Source organism: Atractosteus spatula, chromosome 11 (assembly GCF_055471065.1).
Source record: "Atractosteus spatula isolate fAtrSpa1 chromosome 11, fAtrSpa1.hap1, whole genome shotgun sequence".
NCBI classification, from domain to species: domain Eukaryota; kingdom Metazoa; phylum Chordata; class Actinopteri; order Semionotiformes; family Lepisosteidae; genus Atractosteus; species Atractosteus spatula.
The window spans coordinates 1,642,314-1,662,441 of record NC_142716.1 but is presented as its reverse complement, the minus strand read 5'-3'; the positions used below and the strand labels follow the sequence as shown (position 1 = coordinate 1,662,441).

Sequence of the window (20,128 nt, the reverse complement as noted above, 5' to 3'; positions counted from 1 at the left end):
CTGTGCAACACCTGACAAAATCCAAAAACACAAATGACATTCATTCTGAAAGTGCATTCAGGGTATGTGGAGACAGCAGTATGGAGGTGTTCTCGTTAAGTCCTAGAGCAAAGAACTTTGTGTTGGGATGCAGAGAGCTTTGCATTGGTTTAAAATGTGCAGAGGCGAAGTGAGAGTTCACCTTTCCTATTAGAAACCGGCTATAAAGTAGGTTTTAGTACAAATGAAACACTACACACAAAACCACTAATAAGGCTTTCTCATAACTCAAGTCACCAACATTCTCTGTTGGTGAGCTGGTGGTTAGAAACACGGAGATCACAGCAAAAGGTTCTGTATTGAAGCAAGCGAGGAAACCACTGAACAGAAGTTCAGGAGTTCCTACTTTGTCCGCAGACACTTGTGACATATCTTTCCAGTGAAGAACTCGGGGACACAAGCAACTCCCCACACGGGTCCCACAATCACACGCGAGACCCGCTAGGAGCCCCGTCACCCGACTCCCCGTTCCAGCCAGGAGGATCTGGGACAGATATCCCGCGGCCGAGACAACGAGCAGAGAACCGGAACAAGATCTGGTTAAGAATGATTTAAAATAATTTATTTCTTCCCCTCCAAAGTCTTTAACGAGTCAATGGAAAAAAAAACAAAATCAAAATGAGAAGGCAACCTCTGAAGAGGACATAGACGTAATACTCCCGATAATTCTCCGTCTTTATCTGCAGTACGTGTTGAAGACGCCTGTCCCCCTCTCGGTCCTGAGCAGAAGTCATGGGGAGGAGCAGCTGGTGTCATCGCTTCACCAGGCACTGCTCGAACCCGGGACACGAAGCACTTCCTCTTTAAGTCTCCTCTGCTGCTCTCATTCCATGCTCACAAGCGGACGGTGCTGGCAGGAGGACCCAGAAGAGATGACGGGCTCCAAGGGCCACTGCTGTGGCCTTGCTGACAGCTCACTTGTAGCCGGCGTCTCTCACTTCCTCGCGTCGTTCCGTCCGGGCCCTGCATGGCTTCGGCCCCGGGCCCCGCGGTCAGTCCCTGGGGCTCCTCAGGACACGCACGAGGCTCCGCAGGTCCGCCTCCTCCAGGTGCAGCTCCTGGGTCAGGGCGGAGAGATACTGGACAGAGGAGGGGCTCACCATGCACTCCCGCAGCACAGGGGACACCTGCGTCAGCCTGAAAAACAGGAACCGAGGTTAAAATCACGCCTACTGCACGATTCACAACGATAACCCAAGAGCCCCAACAGAACGAGAACTTAACTCCCACTCCTTCGTGAATTTGTCTCGGGGCTCTGGTTTGTTATGAAATTTAAAGAAGTTTATTCTCATGCCAGCTCCAATCTTGTACTCTGATAGAGGCCTGTGCAAAGCACAGTCTCCTACTAAGCCATTACCCCGACCAGATTTTCCTTGGAGACCTCCTGCATGATTCGTGGAAGAAGAAAAAACAAAAAAATTTTAACCTATTGCCACTGGGCACATCAAATATGAATAAAATGACTCTCAGAATGTGCAGATCAATAAATGTGGGCGAATAATCAGAGCAAAGCATTTTCTGTCCATCGAGCCTGTGGCACAAATCCGTTTGCTTTGCTAATGCAGAGAGCGAAGACCAGAAACACCACAAATCAAATTATTCATCAACTTTTGCCTTTTTTAGAGCCAGTGGTTTATGAAAACGGACAATTTTTGATGTAATGATCCGGCAACACAGCTGTGCATGTATAAAATTCAGCAAGAGGATTAAAATGTGCAGAGCAATACATTATTGATGCTGAACAGGACATAAAATATAAAACACAGCCACAACCTCACAATTTTAACTTTACTCTCCAAACGACCTACATTGAAAGTTCTGGTCTGAAACGCGCTCCCTCCCCTGCCAGTTCTCCCACTTCTCGACTTGTCTGCCTCTGTCCGGTCCTCCCCCGCCCCTCACGCCCCGGTCCTGTCCCCTGACCAGCACTGTCTCAGGCACCACTGGTACATGCACAGGGGGCGCTATTCCCCAACACAATAACCCATTCAAATGAGAAGTCAGAGGAGCCCCTCGTGCCTCGAGTGCCACATCAGTAGTCCAAACTGAGAAAGTCCCCCAGTGTCCTAGCGCATGTCTGTCGGGGCACCTTCGCAAGGAGATCCACGGCAGATGACATAGGGACACGAAGCAAGGTGACTGCAGACCAGATCGCGTTCTCTCTCCTTCCAGGCATCTGCAAGCTTGCATACAGAGCATCCTTCATTTAAAAGGCGGGAGGAGGCAACTCTAAAGCTTCGAGGCCCCAGCTGACAGCCAGAGAGAGGAATGGAGGGAGGGCTCACAAGCACGGACACGGGGAATCTGCTGGGGTCGTTCGACACGGAGAGGAACCCAGAGCCCAGCTGTCGGAACTGGAGCTCAGTGGGAAGGAGAACAGCAGCAGGTGTGTGGAATCCCAGTCCGAAGACACGGGAATGGAACTGATGCTACACCTTGGCAATGGCTTTAGGAGATGGAACTCATGAGGAATAAAAGAAGGCTAACGACAGGAAAACAACAAGGTCATGGAACAGCACCTTTGAGGAAAAGTGACCGTCTACTTTCGAAGGATTTCCAAAACACCCGTGCTTCACTGTACTTCTCAGTGGTGTGCAGACACGCTCGCACACGAGATTCATGACTACCAGATGCTGCCTTTAATCTGCAATTCACCGCCTTAATTCAAAGTACAGTTTGACAATCTGTTGCTATGAAAAAAATCACACAACCTTATTTGCTAGCACTTGAAAAGATAAGCCAAACCCTGTAGGCTACAATCAAGGAGCCACAGCATCTGGCAGACACAATATGACAAACAGAGAAATGACATGTTCTGAACTGCCGGGAACAAGAAAGGAGAAAGGGCCAGTATACAGATCCCTTAGGCTGTTGACAGACAATACACATGACATTGTGTGCAGTGCGTCTCCTTAATATACTAATGGTTAGATTTAAAGCAAACCTAAAATAACTCTCTGTAGCACAAAAAGGGTAGGAAGGATTTATTGGGATAAAGTCCCGAACAATAGCCACGCGCTTTTGAAACATGCTACTCTGTCACATGTACAATGCACGGATTAACTGAAAAAAAATGGAATGTCTTTCAGGGGCACTTTGAGGCAGGAACATTAATTAAACAAAGAGCATTGATTAAGACTGCCGATGGAACCGCATCTGTACCCAGGTTGTGCAACTGGCCATTATTTAGGAATTTAAGAACTTCTGCTCCGTCTGCTGGTGTATCTACCCGTATGGGGCTTATTGTAGTTCCAGGGACAGACGTCTTCGCACATAACAAAAACGTCCTAAACGCGAGGTGGAAGATACAGTGTGCAGGAGCTGCCACGTTCGCATCAACTCTTGGTTTCTCTGCAGTGCAAGCGTTTTCTGCATGCAGTCAGAGATGCACACGCACACGCACACGCACACGCACACGCACACGCACACGCACACGCACACGCACACGCACACGCACACGCACACGCACTCAGAGCCCAGCGGCTGAAGACAGGGCATTCACGCCGGAACGAGCCTTCACAAAACTCAGAGACACTCTCTTGTGGGAAAAGGTAATGGATCGGCTACAAGAGATGAAGAAGCAACTTTTTCACCCCAGCTGGCCCTTGTGCTTTTCTTTATTCCCTCTGAGATATTTCCCCTCTGGTTGGAAGGGGCTGTGCGCGGGGGTACAGAACGCTGATACTGCCTGCTCTAATTGTTGGCAGGGTTATCCATTATTCACCTGATCTGAACAAAAGACTGCAAGCCAACTGCACGTCTGTCAGCGACCAGCAGAGCTGAAACACAAATTATTCATGACTCTGGAAAGAGAGAAAAGGGAAAAAATAAAACACAAGAAACCCCCCAACACCTCACACACCTAAATCTCTCAGAACGGAACCCGAGTCCTATCAGGTGGCAAACGGAGAATGGGAGCTTCTGGGAATGAAATGATTCCAAAAGCAAACTGCAGGGAGACCTCAGTGACTAAAGTGCGTTTCTACAGTTGGACATGCTAGGCCAGGGTTAAAGCAATAATGTCACGTCTTTGTCGCGATGGAGGACGTACAGTTTGGACAAAACCTTTTAGGAGAAAACAGGACATACTGTCACCTCAAACCTTCAGTTTTTCCTAATTCGTAGGCGAGACTATTGAAATGCTCGATCAATATCTCTCCATTTCCTTAGACCATGTCAGTGTGAACCACACACCACCCAACTCACATCACACCCTTTATTCTTGACGCGGTCACGAACAGTCAGATTATTCACAGATTTTTAGGTATTTTTTTAAAACTCAATAAACACTTGCCTGCATGACAAGAACATCGCTGCATAACAATTGGAAGTTGTTTTTGACTGCAGTTAATCAAAGTGCCTGCATATACAGCAGCACTCTAATCTCCATTAGTGGTATGAGCCAATGACTGTCATACAGTCAGAAGTAGAATTTATTCCCTATAACAAAATGCTGGTTCATGAATGTTTTGAGATAAACACATCCGTCTTAAGACAAATTTAAAGTCCATAAATTATCATTGAAGATAACTTCAGATTCTAATTTTTTGTAACACACAAAAAAATTTTTTTTTAATTAATCAAGTTTGAGACTCCTATGTTTCTGATTGGGAAAGAATGTCAACTTCACAAAGTACAAGAAGTGTCATACCATCCCAGTCAATACATTAGATTCTCACGACCGTTCATCCAGTTTGCCATTTAATGAATTGAGGGACATGGAAGGCAAGAGTTCTTCTCTCTTTCGGTCCTCCTGTTACCAAAAACAGCAGCACAAACTGTGTTTATTAGGTGTTTAGAAAGTTTTTTTTTTCCCCAAATCATGCATGTGCCATTTGTTTAAAGGTGCAGAAAAAGATGAAGGCGGTTTTCACACTAATTTGAGAAAGTATGAACAGAGCTACATACCCCAATCCACCCAGATTTAACCACAGGACAGTGTGAAGACTGATAAACAGTAACTGATAAACATTCTCAGCAGTGCCCCTCGGTGCTCAGATGTGCACCCTGCCCAGTCTGTCCCACCATCTACAATTATATTAATTACGTTAACGAGACAGCAGGCACAAAGTGCACTCTTTGATGAAGAGCTGCACAGATGCGAACACAGACACGTAAGTCCGGGGGAGCACGCGTTCGAAAACATACGAGCCGTTCAGGAGCGACATCGCAGAAGGTGTGAAGTTGTTCTGTGCCTCTTTCACAGGGCAGCACCCGGCACAGCGTGCTGAGCAGGTGAGGAATGAGCAACCGAGGGTCACGACAGCGTGTCAGCGTGTGTCTGATGAACAAAGACCCGACCGGCAAGTTCAGCAGCTCAAATGAAGGTTCCAAAGCAAATGGCCAACTTAGCTGAAAACCTGAGCATCTATTTACTTACACAACCTCTTGCTGTGCGAGTGTGCGCGCCAGTAGATGGTCCCCACAGCACAGTTTTTTTCCATTAATAGTGATTAATATTTCATGAATGCACAGAACAGGCAGCATCTACACAGAAATCAAAGGTAACTTACAGAGGTGGAAGGATTGTAGCAGTTATTAAAATACATTATGTATTTTATCATGTTATTAACATATTATTGTAAAGTTCCACCTTTACTGTCATACAATATCTTCACACATTCTAAAATGTGACTCTCAATGTTTCTTTTTCTGGGAACACTTAAAAATTCCTTTAGGCCTTATGCTTACGTGGAACTCCGCTGTACTACTGATGTACAAACATTTCTGTCTTATTGGCTGTGATCTCAGAGCTGGTCTTCTTATCTAATCCATATTAAATCAACTCTTGCTCGTAGAGTTGAAGCAGTTATCAGAATTATCAATGGAAAACATACAACATCTCAAGTCAGCTGCAAAAGATGCCTTACTTTGCATGTGTTCATCTTCTGAACTAGGTTCAGAAGTTGTCATTTGATTTTTTTTCCAATCTTTTTAATTTTTGCTGAATTTCTAAATATTACAACTGTATTGCAAAACTGAGAACATGATCATACACGTGTCCTTTAGCACATTAGCACACCAAGAAAAACACAGATAGACGTTTCTCTTTGAAAACATAAAGAACACTGGTAAAACAGTGAAGGAGAAGCAGAGAGGAAGAGGTTTCCTCTTCGGACTAAGGGACCAAAACCCACAACCAGCACCGTGAGAACGAGGACGTGCAGACTCTCTCCTCCAACACGGCTCTTCGTCAGAGCCACCCGCCCTTTGACACCCCGTGAAACCTCAGCCCGAGGGCCTCTGATGTCTGGGCCATGGGCTCCCAGCAGCCCTCTTGCTCTGCAGGGGCCTCTACCGGTCGCGTGACTCACAGGCGGCGCGAGAGACAGGCTTGACCTCATGACAAGACCCATCCACCCCCGGACATCCGGATTCCCCGAGCCCCGAGGGAGCAGACCGAGGGCCGCCGCCGACAGGAGCCTGAAATCCAGGTCACGGGCTGCAAGGCCACGCCACAGACCCAGGTGCAAGCGAGTTCACGATCTCATAGCGACAGCACAGCGTTACCGTCTATGGGACCCTGTCCTGTGGGAGGTGCTGTGCTCCGGATGAGACAGTAAACCACGGCCCTGACTACTTGGCCATTAAATATCCCATTGGGATCTATTCTTTCTCCTTCAAAGAGCAGGGGCATGACGTCCAGGGCCCTGGCTGTGCAGTGGGGCTGCTGGTGCAGAAAGGCCACCACGCTTCGCCCAGGTGGGGCTGCACTTCAGTCGTGGATCCCATAATGTAAAACCCTGAAGGACGAATTAGGCTACGATAATGCAAGGAAGTATTAACTATCAGGTCGCTCAATAAACTTTCAATTATCCATGGTAAGAGTAAGATAGAGCGTATAGCAACAGTCATTAGAAGGGGCACACTGTGTCTGAAATTAAGTATAAATCAACTCCAGGAAATATGAACCAACGAACTCTGCTGTGGTGCAACATTAGAATACACGATCGCCAGGGTTAATGGCTTGAGTCTGCAAGCTCTTAATCTCTTATCGCAAACGCATCATTCCATGGAAAGCAAGATTTTGCACAACTTTCAAATTGCTGATGCACTCCTGATTTCAAGATTCGTTTTTCTACATGCGGCGCCTCGCAGATAACATCTCACAGCGCCAAACGTGAAAAACAAAAACCATTCAACTGGCATCTCCAACACCACCAGTAACTGGTGGGGTTTGCCACGGCCTATAAACCCCTCTAATCCCCCAACAGCACTGGTGACCATTAGAATTCAAACACATATCAGAAATAAGTCAATAACAGGCTGTGGCTTGGGGCTATGAAGGCCAAATGAGCCCACATGTCATATCTGAAACGCCAACCAACGAGAAGCAAGGCCAGAGCAAAAAGAAATAGTGTTTAATTCCAGGCTGAGAAGCAGAGAGAAAGAAAAAGGAGAAAACACATGTTTCTGGGTGTTGAACCTCCTTCAGGTGTATTTTCACCTCCACTAATCGTCGTGGAATTAACCTCTGCATCTTTCTCTGGCAGCGAACACACGCTGACACAGCTCCCCCCCGCTCGAACCCGCCTGGACGAAAACGAGCGTCTTTTCGAACGTCTGTTGAGAAATGCCTGCGATGGCAGCAGCCGGGGGCTGGGGGGGTGTGAGGGTGGAGAGAGAGAGGGAGAGTTTGCACACTGGAGGGTGTGGGGTGAGGTCAACAGTTCAGCAAGACAGCAGGAAGAAGCTGCAGCGTTGCTTCAGAAAGGCGAAGGGTCTGATGCTGGGCGTGCGGCTAATTCACAAGAGGCGTTGCTCCGTGCCGGCACTAGCCCCTCATTTGAGAGCTTCCTCTTTTTGTGGACATTTATCCAGTAGAGGCTACGAGCTGCTCTGAACGACCCTGCAGGGCCCAGTGCCGTTAACGCAAAGGGAGGCACAGAAGGAGCTGATCGATAACCAGCACAAAGAAATTGTCTTTGCACTAGACCTGCAACTGGCAGTGTCTTCTGATTCGCTCTTATTATCCCCAAAAGAACAAGCTCAGCCACGTTAACTGTAACTTTGTCATACTGCTCAGTGTTTCATTAAATAATACTAACGTACAAGCAAGGATGACGAAGGGCAGCCTGTCGTGCTCAGAACTGCCTTTCCATTTCAGAATGACACGGATTTCACTACCCAGTGCAGGACTGGCACCGTCTTTTCCAGCAAGACCAGCAAGCCTGCAGAGTAAGAAACTCCAAGTCTGTGGGGCTGATTGAGAGAGCAAAGACCAAGATTACGTTCACTAGAAGCGCATGCAAATGCGATTCAGTGGAAAGGAGCTGCAGCCACCCCAGAGTGTGTCGCCAGCTTCACCTCCCTGCTGCTTCTCTACCAACAGAGAATCGCAAGCGCAATCGCATGTCACGCGGCTGTAGAGAGCTGGCAGACTCATTAAGACCTGGACAAGTCACTCCGAACCCCCACCAGGCTATAAATTCTCATTTAAGCTATTGAGACAGACACAGACACACACACACACACACACACACACACACACACACGGTCTTCCGCATGCTTACGCGTCAATGTGTGATTTCTGTATAAGACACCACAAGCCACGGCCGAAGAGTTCTCCACAACCTGCATCAGAGCTGTTTAAGGCACCGAGTTAAACTAGACATTGAAAGAAGTCTATATTGACTGCTGCATCAATGATTATTTACAATGAATACAGGCAAGCACCCCGAAGGGTGTATCTGGAAGATGCCCAGTTTGTGGACACAGACGGGAGCAGTCACTGACTGACGCGCCAGGCTACAGCCCGGAGTGCTCTTCTGCCAAATACTCAAGCCAGGCTGTGCCCTTGTCCTCTCTCCCCGCCTCTGTCCCTGCAGCCTCCTCGTGTGCTGACAGTATATTTATACTCTGTGATTCAATCTTCCCAGAATTTCTGTGCTGTTCCACACCCTGAGTCACACACCTGTAATTATTTCCACTGTCTTTCACTGCAGCGGTTTTGCAGTGGAAAAAAACGATGATGTATCCTTTTCACAGCATCGATCTCTAACCCATAAACCCACTTTGGATTCCTGGTGCTTTATGTTAAATTTCTTCAAGAGAGGCTTACGCCATACAAAATGAAAAAACAAAAGAATGACACTAAAAAACAATATTTACTTAGTGCCTCCTTGTGACTGCAATAAATTTTTAACAGGTAATGAGTTTGCTCAGTGGGTGGACTGCAAGTGAAAACTGTACTAGGAAGACTCCTTAAATCCTGTTAGTAACAAGGCTAATCAGGACACTCGTTTACCTGCTTGGGGATCTCCTTACTATCTTTTATTTTCCAGTGATACAGCATAATTTTAATGATCCTGCCTTGATGAGTGCAAAACGTTTACATTGGCTCCAGAGTCCTCTCACAATTGCTGCCAAAAGGGTCACTTCTAACTAGGGCTGTGCGTTTTGCAGCACTGAGGTTTTCAATCACTGAATCAATTTAATCTTGCAATAAACAATGAACAATCACTAAATAATCATTCCATTGCGTTGCTTCAATCAGTTTGCTTAGTCTTTCCTTGAGTTTAAAGTCCTTAATAGACACATACTGCTGAAGATAGCCATGGAGCTCTGTATCCAGTTTTAAATCCTTGTGAACATTTACAGCACAGAAGGATTATAAATGGACCTCTGTGGTGCTGCTGTTCGTTCTGTTGGGCTTGCAGGGACAGGAAGCCCTCACTTTAACAGACAAACTCTGGTAAAGGCAGGGGGTTTACCTGTAAAAGGACGTCTGTGCTGTTGGCTTGTGTTCTGCAGCCAATGTACTGGCCAAGCACATGACACTGGACGGATGGCTCTGGCGGCTTTGTAAACGTTACGGTACAGTGAGTAAAAGAACCTAGAGTGAAACTTTGAGGGAACCCGCTGAAGAGACAGAACTGTCCCCTAAGAGACACAATAAACGAATCCAAGACAGAGGCATCGTACTATCCCAGCTGTGCACTGCTGACAAGACTGGTCTCTTCTGGCATTCGCTTCCAGAAAATACCATGGCGTACAAGCACGAGGCGCCTTCGCCAGGCGGTAAAATCAGATTTATTTCTGATCAAGATTCTTTTTTGTTTTCATTTTTTTTTTCTGAAAAATGAAAATGGAACAATGCTCGCTTTAATCCTCACACAAATCAGCAGGAGAGAGCCACACACTGACATTGTTTCGTGGGCTCGATTATGAGGTGTTAATGATCTTGTCTGCTGTGTCAATACAAAATAAAATGCAATATTAATTATACAGTTTGTATTGCTTTGGTCCAACATCTGGCTCACTGCAACGGCAGTGTCAAAACCTTAAATGTGGATGTTTAAAAAAAGAGCTGTCTGTATTTTTTTTTAAGCAGACACCAAACAGAACTCCTCACCAGGGTCCCTCTCTTAATCAGAGCAAGCTTGTTGTAAACAGTGTCTAAAATACTGACCAAGCCTCCCCCTAAGAACCTCTCTCCTTTTTTTTTTTTAAGTGAAGAACCTGGACTCTTAAGTGGGTCACTTGAATCACTCCGGTTTCCCCATCCGTAAAAAAACAAACAGGAAAAAGGGGTCTATCTTCGGGGACTGTCAGAAACAATTTCCTAGAAAACTCCAGAGGCCTGCAGCCAGCAGAGAGGTATTTAAGAGGGGTCTCGGAGCCCGCCTCACTGAGAGTGTAACACCTCAAAACGGCGCGCTTGTCTGTATTTTTCCACTAATCCGCCGCGGGCCCTCCTGTGTATACTTCCACACCGCAAAAGCGAAATAAAATGGCTGTTAACAGGCTTTTTGTTCAGAAGTCACGGCGGTGTTTCAGCCTGGTAGCGCGTCAGGTCCCAGGGCTCGAAGCCCAACCCGGCGCACTGACCGCAGGCTGCAGGAGAGACACCGCGGCATCCGCGGCGTCCGCCGGGCGCCCAGCAACCAAATGCGAGCCGACGTGTTTCTCAAGCATGGCCTGAAAGCATCCATTAGCCAGCACCTGGGGTATAGGGCCGAAGCCGCCGGCAGCCGAGGCTGGCCGACACAGCTGAACAACCCGGAGCGTCGGGCCTATCTGCTCATTTAAAGACATGTTTAGCTGCTTCATTTAGCATTGTGTATCAGTGCACTGTAGTCGAGACGGGAGCCGTCAGTCGGAAAAGAGGCCGGTGGCGTGGCCGGGGTTTCAGGACTCGTCTCTCTGGGCTGGCGGAGATAATTAATATTGATGCTAATATAACTGAATTGCAGCTGCGAAGGTGATGGAATGTGATATTATAATTACCCGTACTACCGATTAATTAAGAAACCTATGTCAAGCGGTTTTACAAGACTCCAGTCCTACCAAGATGCCCATCAGAAGGACCCAGCTTGAGGACCTCTTGCGCGCTCGAGTTCTTAGAATCTCATTTCGCTTCTCGTTCCGTGGACCTGGAGCGCAGCAGTAAGCGGGGATTCGCCGTGCTCACGTCTTCTGGAAACAAAGATTCTCCCCCCCCCCCCCCACCTTAAATCTTAAATACATAAGATTTGACAAGCCGGGGCTGAAATATTAATGAAACGCCAGCTCAGAACCTTTAAAACCCTTTATGCAAGATTCTGCGCGATGTATACAGAACCTGCCACTTTCAATCCGAAAGTCATTTCTAAACTCTGACAGCATTATTCCCAGAAAACGAAGAGTGTATGTGTGGATGGTTTAGTAGGAGTAGTGGTACTTTTATTTACAAAAAACAAACTTATTTGCATTGACGGCCTTTGAGCTGCGCCCATTAGGTCCCCAGCCTAATAAGAATCCAGTTTCTATGACTGTCACTGTCCTGCTAACATCTGGTGGCAACACGCTGCATGCACGTCTGTGATGGAGGAAGAGCGAGAGCCGTGATACGCCCCCCCACCCCACCTCACCTCACCGAGCCTGACTGCTGCTATGAAACTTTCTGAAAAATTCATAAGATCTATTTCAACAATTACCAATCCGACTGTGTGGGCGTATCGGGGGGGGGGGGGTATAGGAAAAAAACGGGGGAGGGACAAAAGATTTATTCTCGGGCGTTGATAAAAAATTTATGCCGCAGCATTCAAGTAAAGTTACTTTCTGTGTTCTGATTTAATGAATCGGTTGAGCGCTATCAGGCCCGGGGGGGGGCGCGCTAATGCCTGCGCTCCGGCCGCCTGCCCTGGGACAGAGGAGCTGCAGCCATGTGTCAAACCAGCCGAGCCCTGGATACCCGCCCTGCACGCGCCCTGACACAACAACTCGCCTGCCCCAGAGGCTGGACTGCAGTGCCCTGGCTGGGCTGAAGGGGAAAAAAATAACCCTCAAGCCTCAGTGCTGGTAAACAGCCTCGGAAATTAGATTTTCTTCAAGTCCTGAAACCCACAATCTGGGGGGGAAAAGAACAAAACACTCCAGGATTCCTCTGGGCCCGACCGCCAGCGTGTCAGGAGGATCTCTCCGCGTCAAAGAGGCCAAAACTTAATAAATAAGATCGGATCACTTTATTGGCCATATACAATTTCTTGCATTAGGAATTTGTCTTTTGCATACCCCAGCTTGCTCTCCATGACACACACAGACAGTGAGAGAAGCTGGGGGTCAGAGCGCAGGGTCAGCCATTTATACAGCACCCCTGGAGCAGTTGGGGTTAAGGGCCTTGCTCAGGGGCCCAACGGAGTAGGATTCCTCTGCCGGCCGCGGGATACAAACCGGCAACCTTCCAGCCACAGGCACAGATCCTGAGCCACAGAGCCATCACTCTGCCCAATATCACAATATTGACGTCAAAATGAACACAACCACCCCACTGCCCCACCCACACACGGATCGCAGCCCCGTGCACGTCGTTTATGCCCCCAAAAGCTCTTTTTTTTAACAATAGCATCAATCACAAACAACAAAGAGAAGAAGAAACAGGGCGCTAAGAAATAAAACAGTCTTGGAAAAAATCCTCAACACAAAGACAGCACCTTATTTGCAGAGAGAGTGGATTTCAAGTGCACTTCTGCTAAAGTGAAAGCAAACAGCAGCCGCTGTGCTCGGTGACCCACGGGTGCTTCTCTCTGTAGGACTTTGAAGCTGCGCTCAGCAGAGATGTTTACACAACAGGAATGCAGCAGCAGTCAAGTGCCTCTATCGTTAATGAATGATTTCTGAAGCAGGAAATCACACCAACACGCTTAAAGGAAGCCACCCAGTCCAAAAACTGTAACACCTCTGGCTGTGTAGCTCCTAAGCACCGAAGGACAGGTATCTTTAATAGAACCGATAACCTATCTGTGAGCCTAAGGCTGCTACTGTGCCTGTAGTAGTTAAAACTGATCACTGATGATCGCCTTTCAGGGCATTCCAGAGGTGTGCCATTTCCCTCCTTCTTACAAGCGATGATGGTGGGTGAGACGAATTTCAGCGAAAATTCTCTAGAAAATCTGACACCTGACTCAAATAGAAACATTTGGCTCGGAACTCAGCAGCACAGCCTATAAGATCATTGGTTGATGATGGTGATGATGCTAATCATCCATATTTCATACTGTGCCTTTTATACCGAACAAAAACCAAGAGCTTTAGAGAAACAAAGCAGTTAAAACTGCAGAAATAAAAAAGGTGCATCAAATATACAATATGCAAATATACACTGTATGCCAACATACAATGACAGCAATAAAACAAATTAAGCATTTAAAGTAAGGAAGGTGAGAAAGCCCATTTTCAGTTTTGATTTAAGAGAGTGGAAAGTGTTGCTGCCCCTTGTGTCGTTCAGGAGGATCTGCAGAGCTAAAGAGCTTTTGCAGGAGGTGGCACGGTCTCTCCAAGCCATTAAATAAATAAAACAAAAAAAGTCTTAGAAAAAATAAAATACTACACACAGAGCTGTGTTTGCTTTCACTTCTGGCCACACATAGGAAGACACAGGGTCAGCAATGTAATTCAGAGCCAAACTATTCAGAGGTTTAAGTGTTAGAAGCAGAATTTGGATTTTTTAACCTGCCCGGAAGCCAGTGCAGGGATGCTAACACAGGGGTGATCAATTTCAGGATTCTATTTTTGGATACAGTTGAAACCACCGGACCCTGGACAGATTGCAGCTTATTAGGAATCTTGTTTGAAACACTAGTGAGCAGAGCATCATGCTCATCTCTTCATGAGATTGCACAAGTGTGTAAATATCGCACACGGGCAAAGACACCTTAAGAACATAATAAATGTACTCCAAAAGTCAAAACTAAGACAGAAATTCTTCATAAAATAAGTAGGTAGGACTCTCGTCTATCAATATACAAAGTTTAGTTTTCACATTCATGAAGATGATAGAAAAGAACTCGGGACTTAGCTGCATACGCAGCTCTTGATATGACTAAGACTGCCGCAGGTAAATGTGGGTATTGTCACTTAGCAATCCGTCAAAAAAATCTGATGGCAAGTCATAAGTGGCGGGAGGCACTGTGGCGCAGTGGTTAGCGTAGCTGCCTTGCAGCGCTGGGGCCCTGGGTTCAGTTCCAGACTCGGGGTGCTGTCTGCGTGGGTTTTATTTATGTTCTGCCCATGTCTGCGTTGGTTTCCTCCAGATGCTCTGGTTTCCTCCCACAGCCCCCCAGAAATACTGGTGGGTTAATTGGCTTCTGGGAAAACTGGCCCTGGCGTGAGTGCGTGTGTGTTTGTGTCCATGTCTGCCCTGCGATGGACTGGCGTCCTGTCCAGGGTGTACCCTGCCTTGCACCCATTGCTTGCTGGGATAGGCTACAGCTCCCCTGCGACCCTGAACTGGAAGCAGAGGCGACAAAACGGACAGAGGGGCGTCTCCTCCTTACACCTGCCACTGCTGCAGGCGACTGCGTGGTGAGGGTTATGGAAAAACCAAGTCACGTGAAGACGGACGGGTTCAGAGAAGGTTTTTTTTCTGATATTTTTTAATCCTTGGAAACCCACGGAAGAAAAAGGGCTCCAGGTTTCTGGGCACCGCCTCCAGCGTCATCGGCTCACCATTACCAGCAGCTCTTGAAACACTCCCCATTAACAGGAAATCTACCAGAGAGTCAGAGCCCAAGGTTTTAACACTTACAGGACTTACAGACCTGCCGCCTTTCAGAGAATCTGAATGCGACACTTGGGCTAAAGGAGGTGGCGAATTTCACTATAATTTTCACATGCCGGGTTCCTCTTTTTTTTTTTTAAGTTACTAACCACGCAGATTAGAAATCTGTACCAAAAATGAACTGCAGCATTACAAGGGCACACCATGTGGGTCATAGAGATATTCAAGATCACAGACTGAGCACGTACGTCGTCTCCTACAACACGCGGCAGACAAAGACAGACGTCTGCCTGCTGTTAGAGGGCAGATGTGAAAACCCACCCCGATAAGAGTACTCTCATTTTGGCATCCGCTCACTGTTAGTCTGATAAAGCATGAGGCCCCTATTGACCATACTCACAAAAATGTTTTTTTTTTATTCTGTAAAACAATTTCTCCAGCCCCTCACGCAAATCCGGATTGTGGAGAGATTCTTTTGAATAAATCTTGAATAATGCATTTGATGTAAACAGCCAATGGACAGTTCTGTTCGCTGTTACTTTGCTGACATCCTGCGACATCATTGTGATTTTTTTCCCCATCTGTGCTCGCTGTGGTGTTACTTACACGGAGAGAAGAACGAGGGAAATCAGGGTCCATTCTGGGCTTCTGAGGATGATATTGGCATTTGTGAACCTGTTGGGGAAGAATAACATTTTTCATTAGGACACTATTAAGCAGTTGTTTTCCTCTGTGGCTAGTGGACCTGATGTAACACATAAAACTGTAGCAAGCGGTGGACTGCAAGAATTACAGCATTCAAATATGCTGTTCTTTAGCGGAGGTGTTTATTTGAACATGCTCGTGCAACACGTTTCAGAAACCGGCAGCTGAAAGACTGAGCCTGCACGGGATCGCGAGACAGCGCCCCTTTGAGGCCGGGCTGGAGGTGACGGGGCACTAGGCGAACAGCTCGATGGGCGAGTTCTCCTCGATCCGCGGGCCGTGTCGGACACCCGCAACCGGCAGATGTAGAAATCAGGGGCGGATGAAAAGAGAAAAAGCTTAACCAAATGAGTCTGCCAAAGAAAGATGGCCGTCAAAAGGTATAACCCCGCCCACCCCACGTGCCACCCATGTGGCAGATACGAAATTTCATTCGCCAAAGCTCACGAGGCGCTCCGAGACGTGACCAGCTCAGCTACCGCACATCCCATTTTCCAAGGTGATGCAGAAAGGTAACTGCGGACTTTAACAGAATGCAAGAGTAATTCCAGCAAACTTCCGGTCTGAACGTTTTAACGTATAAAACCATGAGAATAGATACACTGTCCGATCCAGCCCAATTTTGCATTCCTGCGAGACAGCGAGCACCTGAGGTTGCAGTGTTTTATTCACGTACGAATACCACTTTGACTTTGGCAGACCTACCATGAACTAATCTGGATGATGCTTTTATCCGTTTGCACACTCGTTCATCCAGCTGGGTGTTTTACTGGAACGGTGTGGGTGAGGTGCCTGTCTTAAGGATACGACAGCAGTGTCTCACCTGGGATTCAAACACATAGACTTCCTGTTTGATGTATATGAGTTTTTGCAAGAGGAGCAGGAATCACACTGCTGGTGGCTCGTCAGAACACCAGCACAGCGCTTCCAGTCACTCAGGGAGGGTCAAAGAAACGCAGCTGGTTAAGAGGCTGAGCTGTAAGCCTGCTCTCAGGATTAACAGCACGTCCACACAGTTCCCACTTGTGTCTTCTGGTTCCTGTTTCACTGCTCATTCTGAAGAAAATCTGCTGTTGCCTTTAAGGACTTTGAATACTTGAATCAGGTCCCATTGCATGTAGTCTTTTCTGAAAAGGTTCAGTTTTTACATCTTTTCTATTCTGGAATCCTGTGTGATGGAAAAAGTCTACACCGATGCAAACAATTTCTCCTATTATTTTTGGGCAAACCTAATCAAGACTTCAGGTCATCCTACCTTGTTAATGTACAGCAGCCACACAATAATCCTTTATTTAACCTGATGAAGCTGATTGCGATTAAGGAGAGTATGCTCCCCCCCCCCCCCCTTGAGGGCAATGTATTGGCTTTCAAAGTTAACTTGGCTAAATAAAGGCTACTGATTTTTTAGGACAGGTTTAACGACCGCTGATAAAAACCCACACAGGTGTCTCAACACATCTGAGCAAAGCTGCCCCATAGAAAAAGGAAAAACCTACTGGACTCCCTAAATAAAAGGTCAGCTTGCCAAGTAAAAAGCAGCTGAACTGAACAGCTGGACAGAAGAGACTCTATCAGGCCCCATCACTCCGAACAAGACATCGAGAACAAGACACTCCCCCTGGCCTCCCTCTGCATGGCGGTGATGGAGAGAAACATCTGTTTGGAAAGCCTGCTGAAATCCCGCTGACAGGCAGCGAGTAGCTAACATTCCTGTTAATCGGCCGTGAGGAGCTCCCGGCGAAGAGACAGCTCAGAAAAAATTCACTGGGGGCAACACCCTGCCAAATACCCACTTACAGCAGCAAAGCACCAGCGCCTGGCTGGGAGGCGATATTGATCAGAGAGACAAAGAGGTGTCACCCCCAGGAAACCAGGGAGAGGGGGAGCGCTTATCTGTGTCAATGAGCTCTCCTTCTATGTAAGTATTGATTGAGGACAAGTTAACACTGGTAATTGCTATCAAAAGCAGAGCCCGGAGAGGGGGCGGAGAGGCGGCAGTATGGATCTGTTGCTGCGTCACCCCAGTGGAGAGCGAGGCGGCCTCGCACCCAAGAGGGCCGGCCTTAGCGCCCACCGGGCCTCCCCTTTAAAAGGAGAGGTGCGTGCGAACTCCAGGTGAGGCCTTCGTGCTTGTTCAGCCCAAGAGCAAGGTCAGACGCCCACAGAGGCTGCCTATACTACTCCTGCACCCCCCCGTCCCAACTCCCCGACTGGCCCGCTGCAGTTGGGGTCTGAGGAGCGAAGCTTGTACAAGGCAGACAGGCTCCGAGTTTCCCCCAGCGAGCCCGGGGGCCCTGTCAGCCCCCTGCTAGCGCCGCTCTTGGAGGGAGAAGGGAGAACAAGCCAGCCCGGTGGCGTGCAGGCCGTCTAGAGCTGCCCCCAGCTCCTTTTCTCTCTTCTCTAACCACTCGCCAGCACCCACAGCATGAAGCTGATAACCGCTTGACAAGCAAATGCAATGAACTTGCAAGAAGTAAAAAAAAGAGCACTGGATTAGAATCTCGCCACCACCATCTTACAGCTCAGAATCAATTTTGCATCTGACCAAGTGCGTAACCACATCTTGCAGCCAAACACTGTCTTGCAACACAGCAGTCCTGCAGTTAATCTAGTGCTTGGCTTTAGGTACATGGAACAGCTGGACAACACAGAAAAATGCCCCTGCTCGTGGACAGACAACAGCAGCTCGGACTGCGGGCAGTAGTTTTTCTGTTGTCTCAGGCAGGGGCTGGACGAACAGCTGCTCGAGCCGCTGGTCGAGAGTTTAGGAAAAGGCGGAGAGGTTTACTGCTCCCTTGCTCTGTTGTAACAGTTGCACATTTTTGTTTATTAAAAAATGAGGAAGTAATGATTCATGCTGAAAAAACAATGAAAAGAGTACAACAAAAAGGCAAACCAAAAAAAAAACAAACACATAAACACACAAACCTTGTGACTGCACTGCATAAAGTTACCTTTGACAAACGTTGCCTACAGCCCTAAGGCATCAGTATGCCTTAGGGTAACAAACTAATTCTAATTAACCAAAGTGCAGAAAAGATTTTGTATTGAAAGGGGTTTCTTTTAAAACAAAATTCTGACAAACATGTCAAAGGCAGAATTTTCTGTGCTGCTGGAACACAACCCACTCGCAGATGATGCCCTTCACTTTCAATCTGTCACGCGATACTGGGATGCTGCTTCAGTGCACAATTAAACCCCTTTAGCTGCAGCAGCTCCTGCTCCAGACTCTCTCCGCACCTCCAGAGCCCTGCTCTCACCTCGGCTCCTCCTCAGCCAGGGGCAGAAGAGGAGGAGGAGAAAAAAAGAAAGAAAGCAACCCAAACGATATCAAAATCGGCTTCGTTTGAAATCGAACGCATCGGTCGGGCCTGCTTGCCGCAGCTCCGGCTGGCCTACGGGGAGTAATTCAAACGTCTCTGGTGTTCCTCAGAAGCGCCAGCAGAACTCTGGGGCGGGGGGGGGTGTGAGCGGAGCTGTACCTGTACGAGCAAGGGTCTCCCGGGCCCGGGAGCCCCCCCCCCCTCAGCGGCAGCGGCTGGCGGAGCTGGAAAAAGCCAAAGCAAAATGTTCAGCTCTTGTAGAGGCCGGCGGAGAAACGGGGGGCAGTGGGAGAGGGGCGGGGGGTGCTGAAAGAGAACACACTTTTCACCTCGCATCACCCCCTCCCCCACAAGGCACGCGCTCCGGAACAACAACCATTAGCCACCGAGACCCTCCTCCTCCTCGCAGGAACTCCACTTCGACCCATCCTCCTGTGTGGCTCTTTCTGTTTTCTAGACATGGTCGGTCGCTCGCTTTGCTGCAGTGCAGCCACTTGCGCTGAAGCCTTTGGGCAGACATGAGGAAAGAGGAATTGCACTGCTCCATCAGCTGCTGAGGGGCTGCCTGTATTTCAGCAGGATGAGTTGCTTGATACAGAGGACAGGCAGAAAACAGAGAGCCAAGAAATACACTGACAAGCTGAAGGAAGTGGTTCCATTTTAGTCTCGAAGTGAGAAAGCTAAGAAGGGACCTGATACAAGTATTCGAAATCTTAAAGGGCATTGCCAAACTGAACCCAGCAGATTTCTTCAGAATAAACTGTGAATCACTAACCAGCAGCCGCAAGTGTACACTAAGTGGAAGTGCATTTTAAAGTGAGAGGGGGAGGCGTTTCCCCACCCAGAAGGTTGTGAGAATCTGGAACGCGATATCAAGCCACGTGGTTAAAGCAGATATCCAGCTGTTTCTTGGGTGGAAACAGGGTAAGTTCTTCGGATCAATTAGCTTCTAGACGGAACAAACAACCTCTTGTTAGAAACCGGTTTCATGATTTAAATCCCTGCGATCTCTATGAGGAAACACCACGTGTTGCGCCGAGATCTCTGCTCTTCTCCCTGTAGCGTAAACGGCGCCGCCCTC

General features: G+C 47.8%; 1 protein-coding gene across 3 annotated transcripts in view; it reads right to left on the bottom strand.

Annotated features, from left to right (window-relative positions):
• Positions 1-579: 579 nt before the first annotated feature.
• The window catches only part of rpap2 (RNA polymerase II associated protein 2), a 30,742-nt gene continuing 11,193 nt past the window's right edge, over positions 580-20,128 (bottom strand). For 2 of the 3 annotated variants that reach the window (XM_088928061.1, XM_088928060.1), the window contains exons 11-12: positions 15,626-15,694; positions 580-1,176 (exon numbers count right to left, since the gene is read on the bottom strand). In XM_088928061.1, the coding sequence (XP_088784187.1) occupies positions 1,032-1,176; positions 15,626-15,694 (214 nt within the window). In that variant the 3' untranslated portion in view covers positions 580-1,031. Of the gene's footprint in view, positions 1,177-3,763; positions 3,843-15,625; positions 15,695-20,128 lie in introns of all 3 variants that reach the window. The other variant, XM_088928062.1, reaches the window with a different exon arrangement.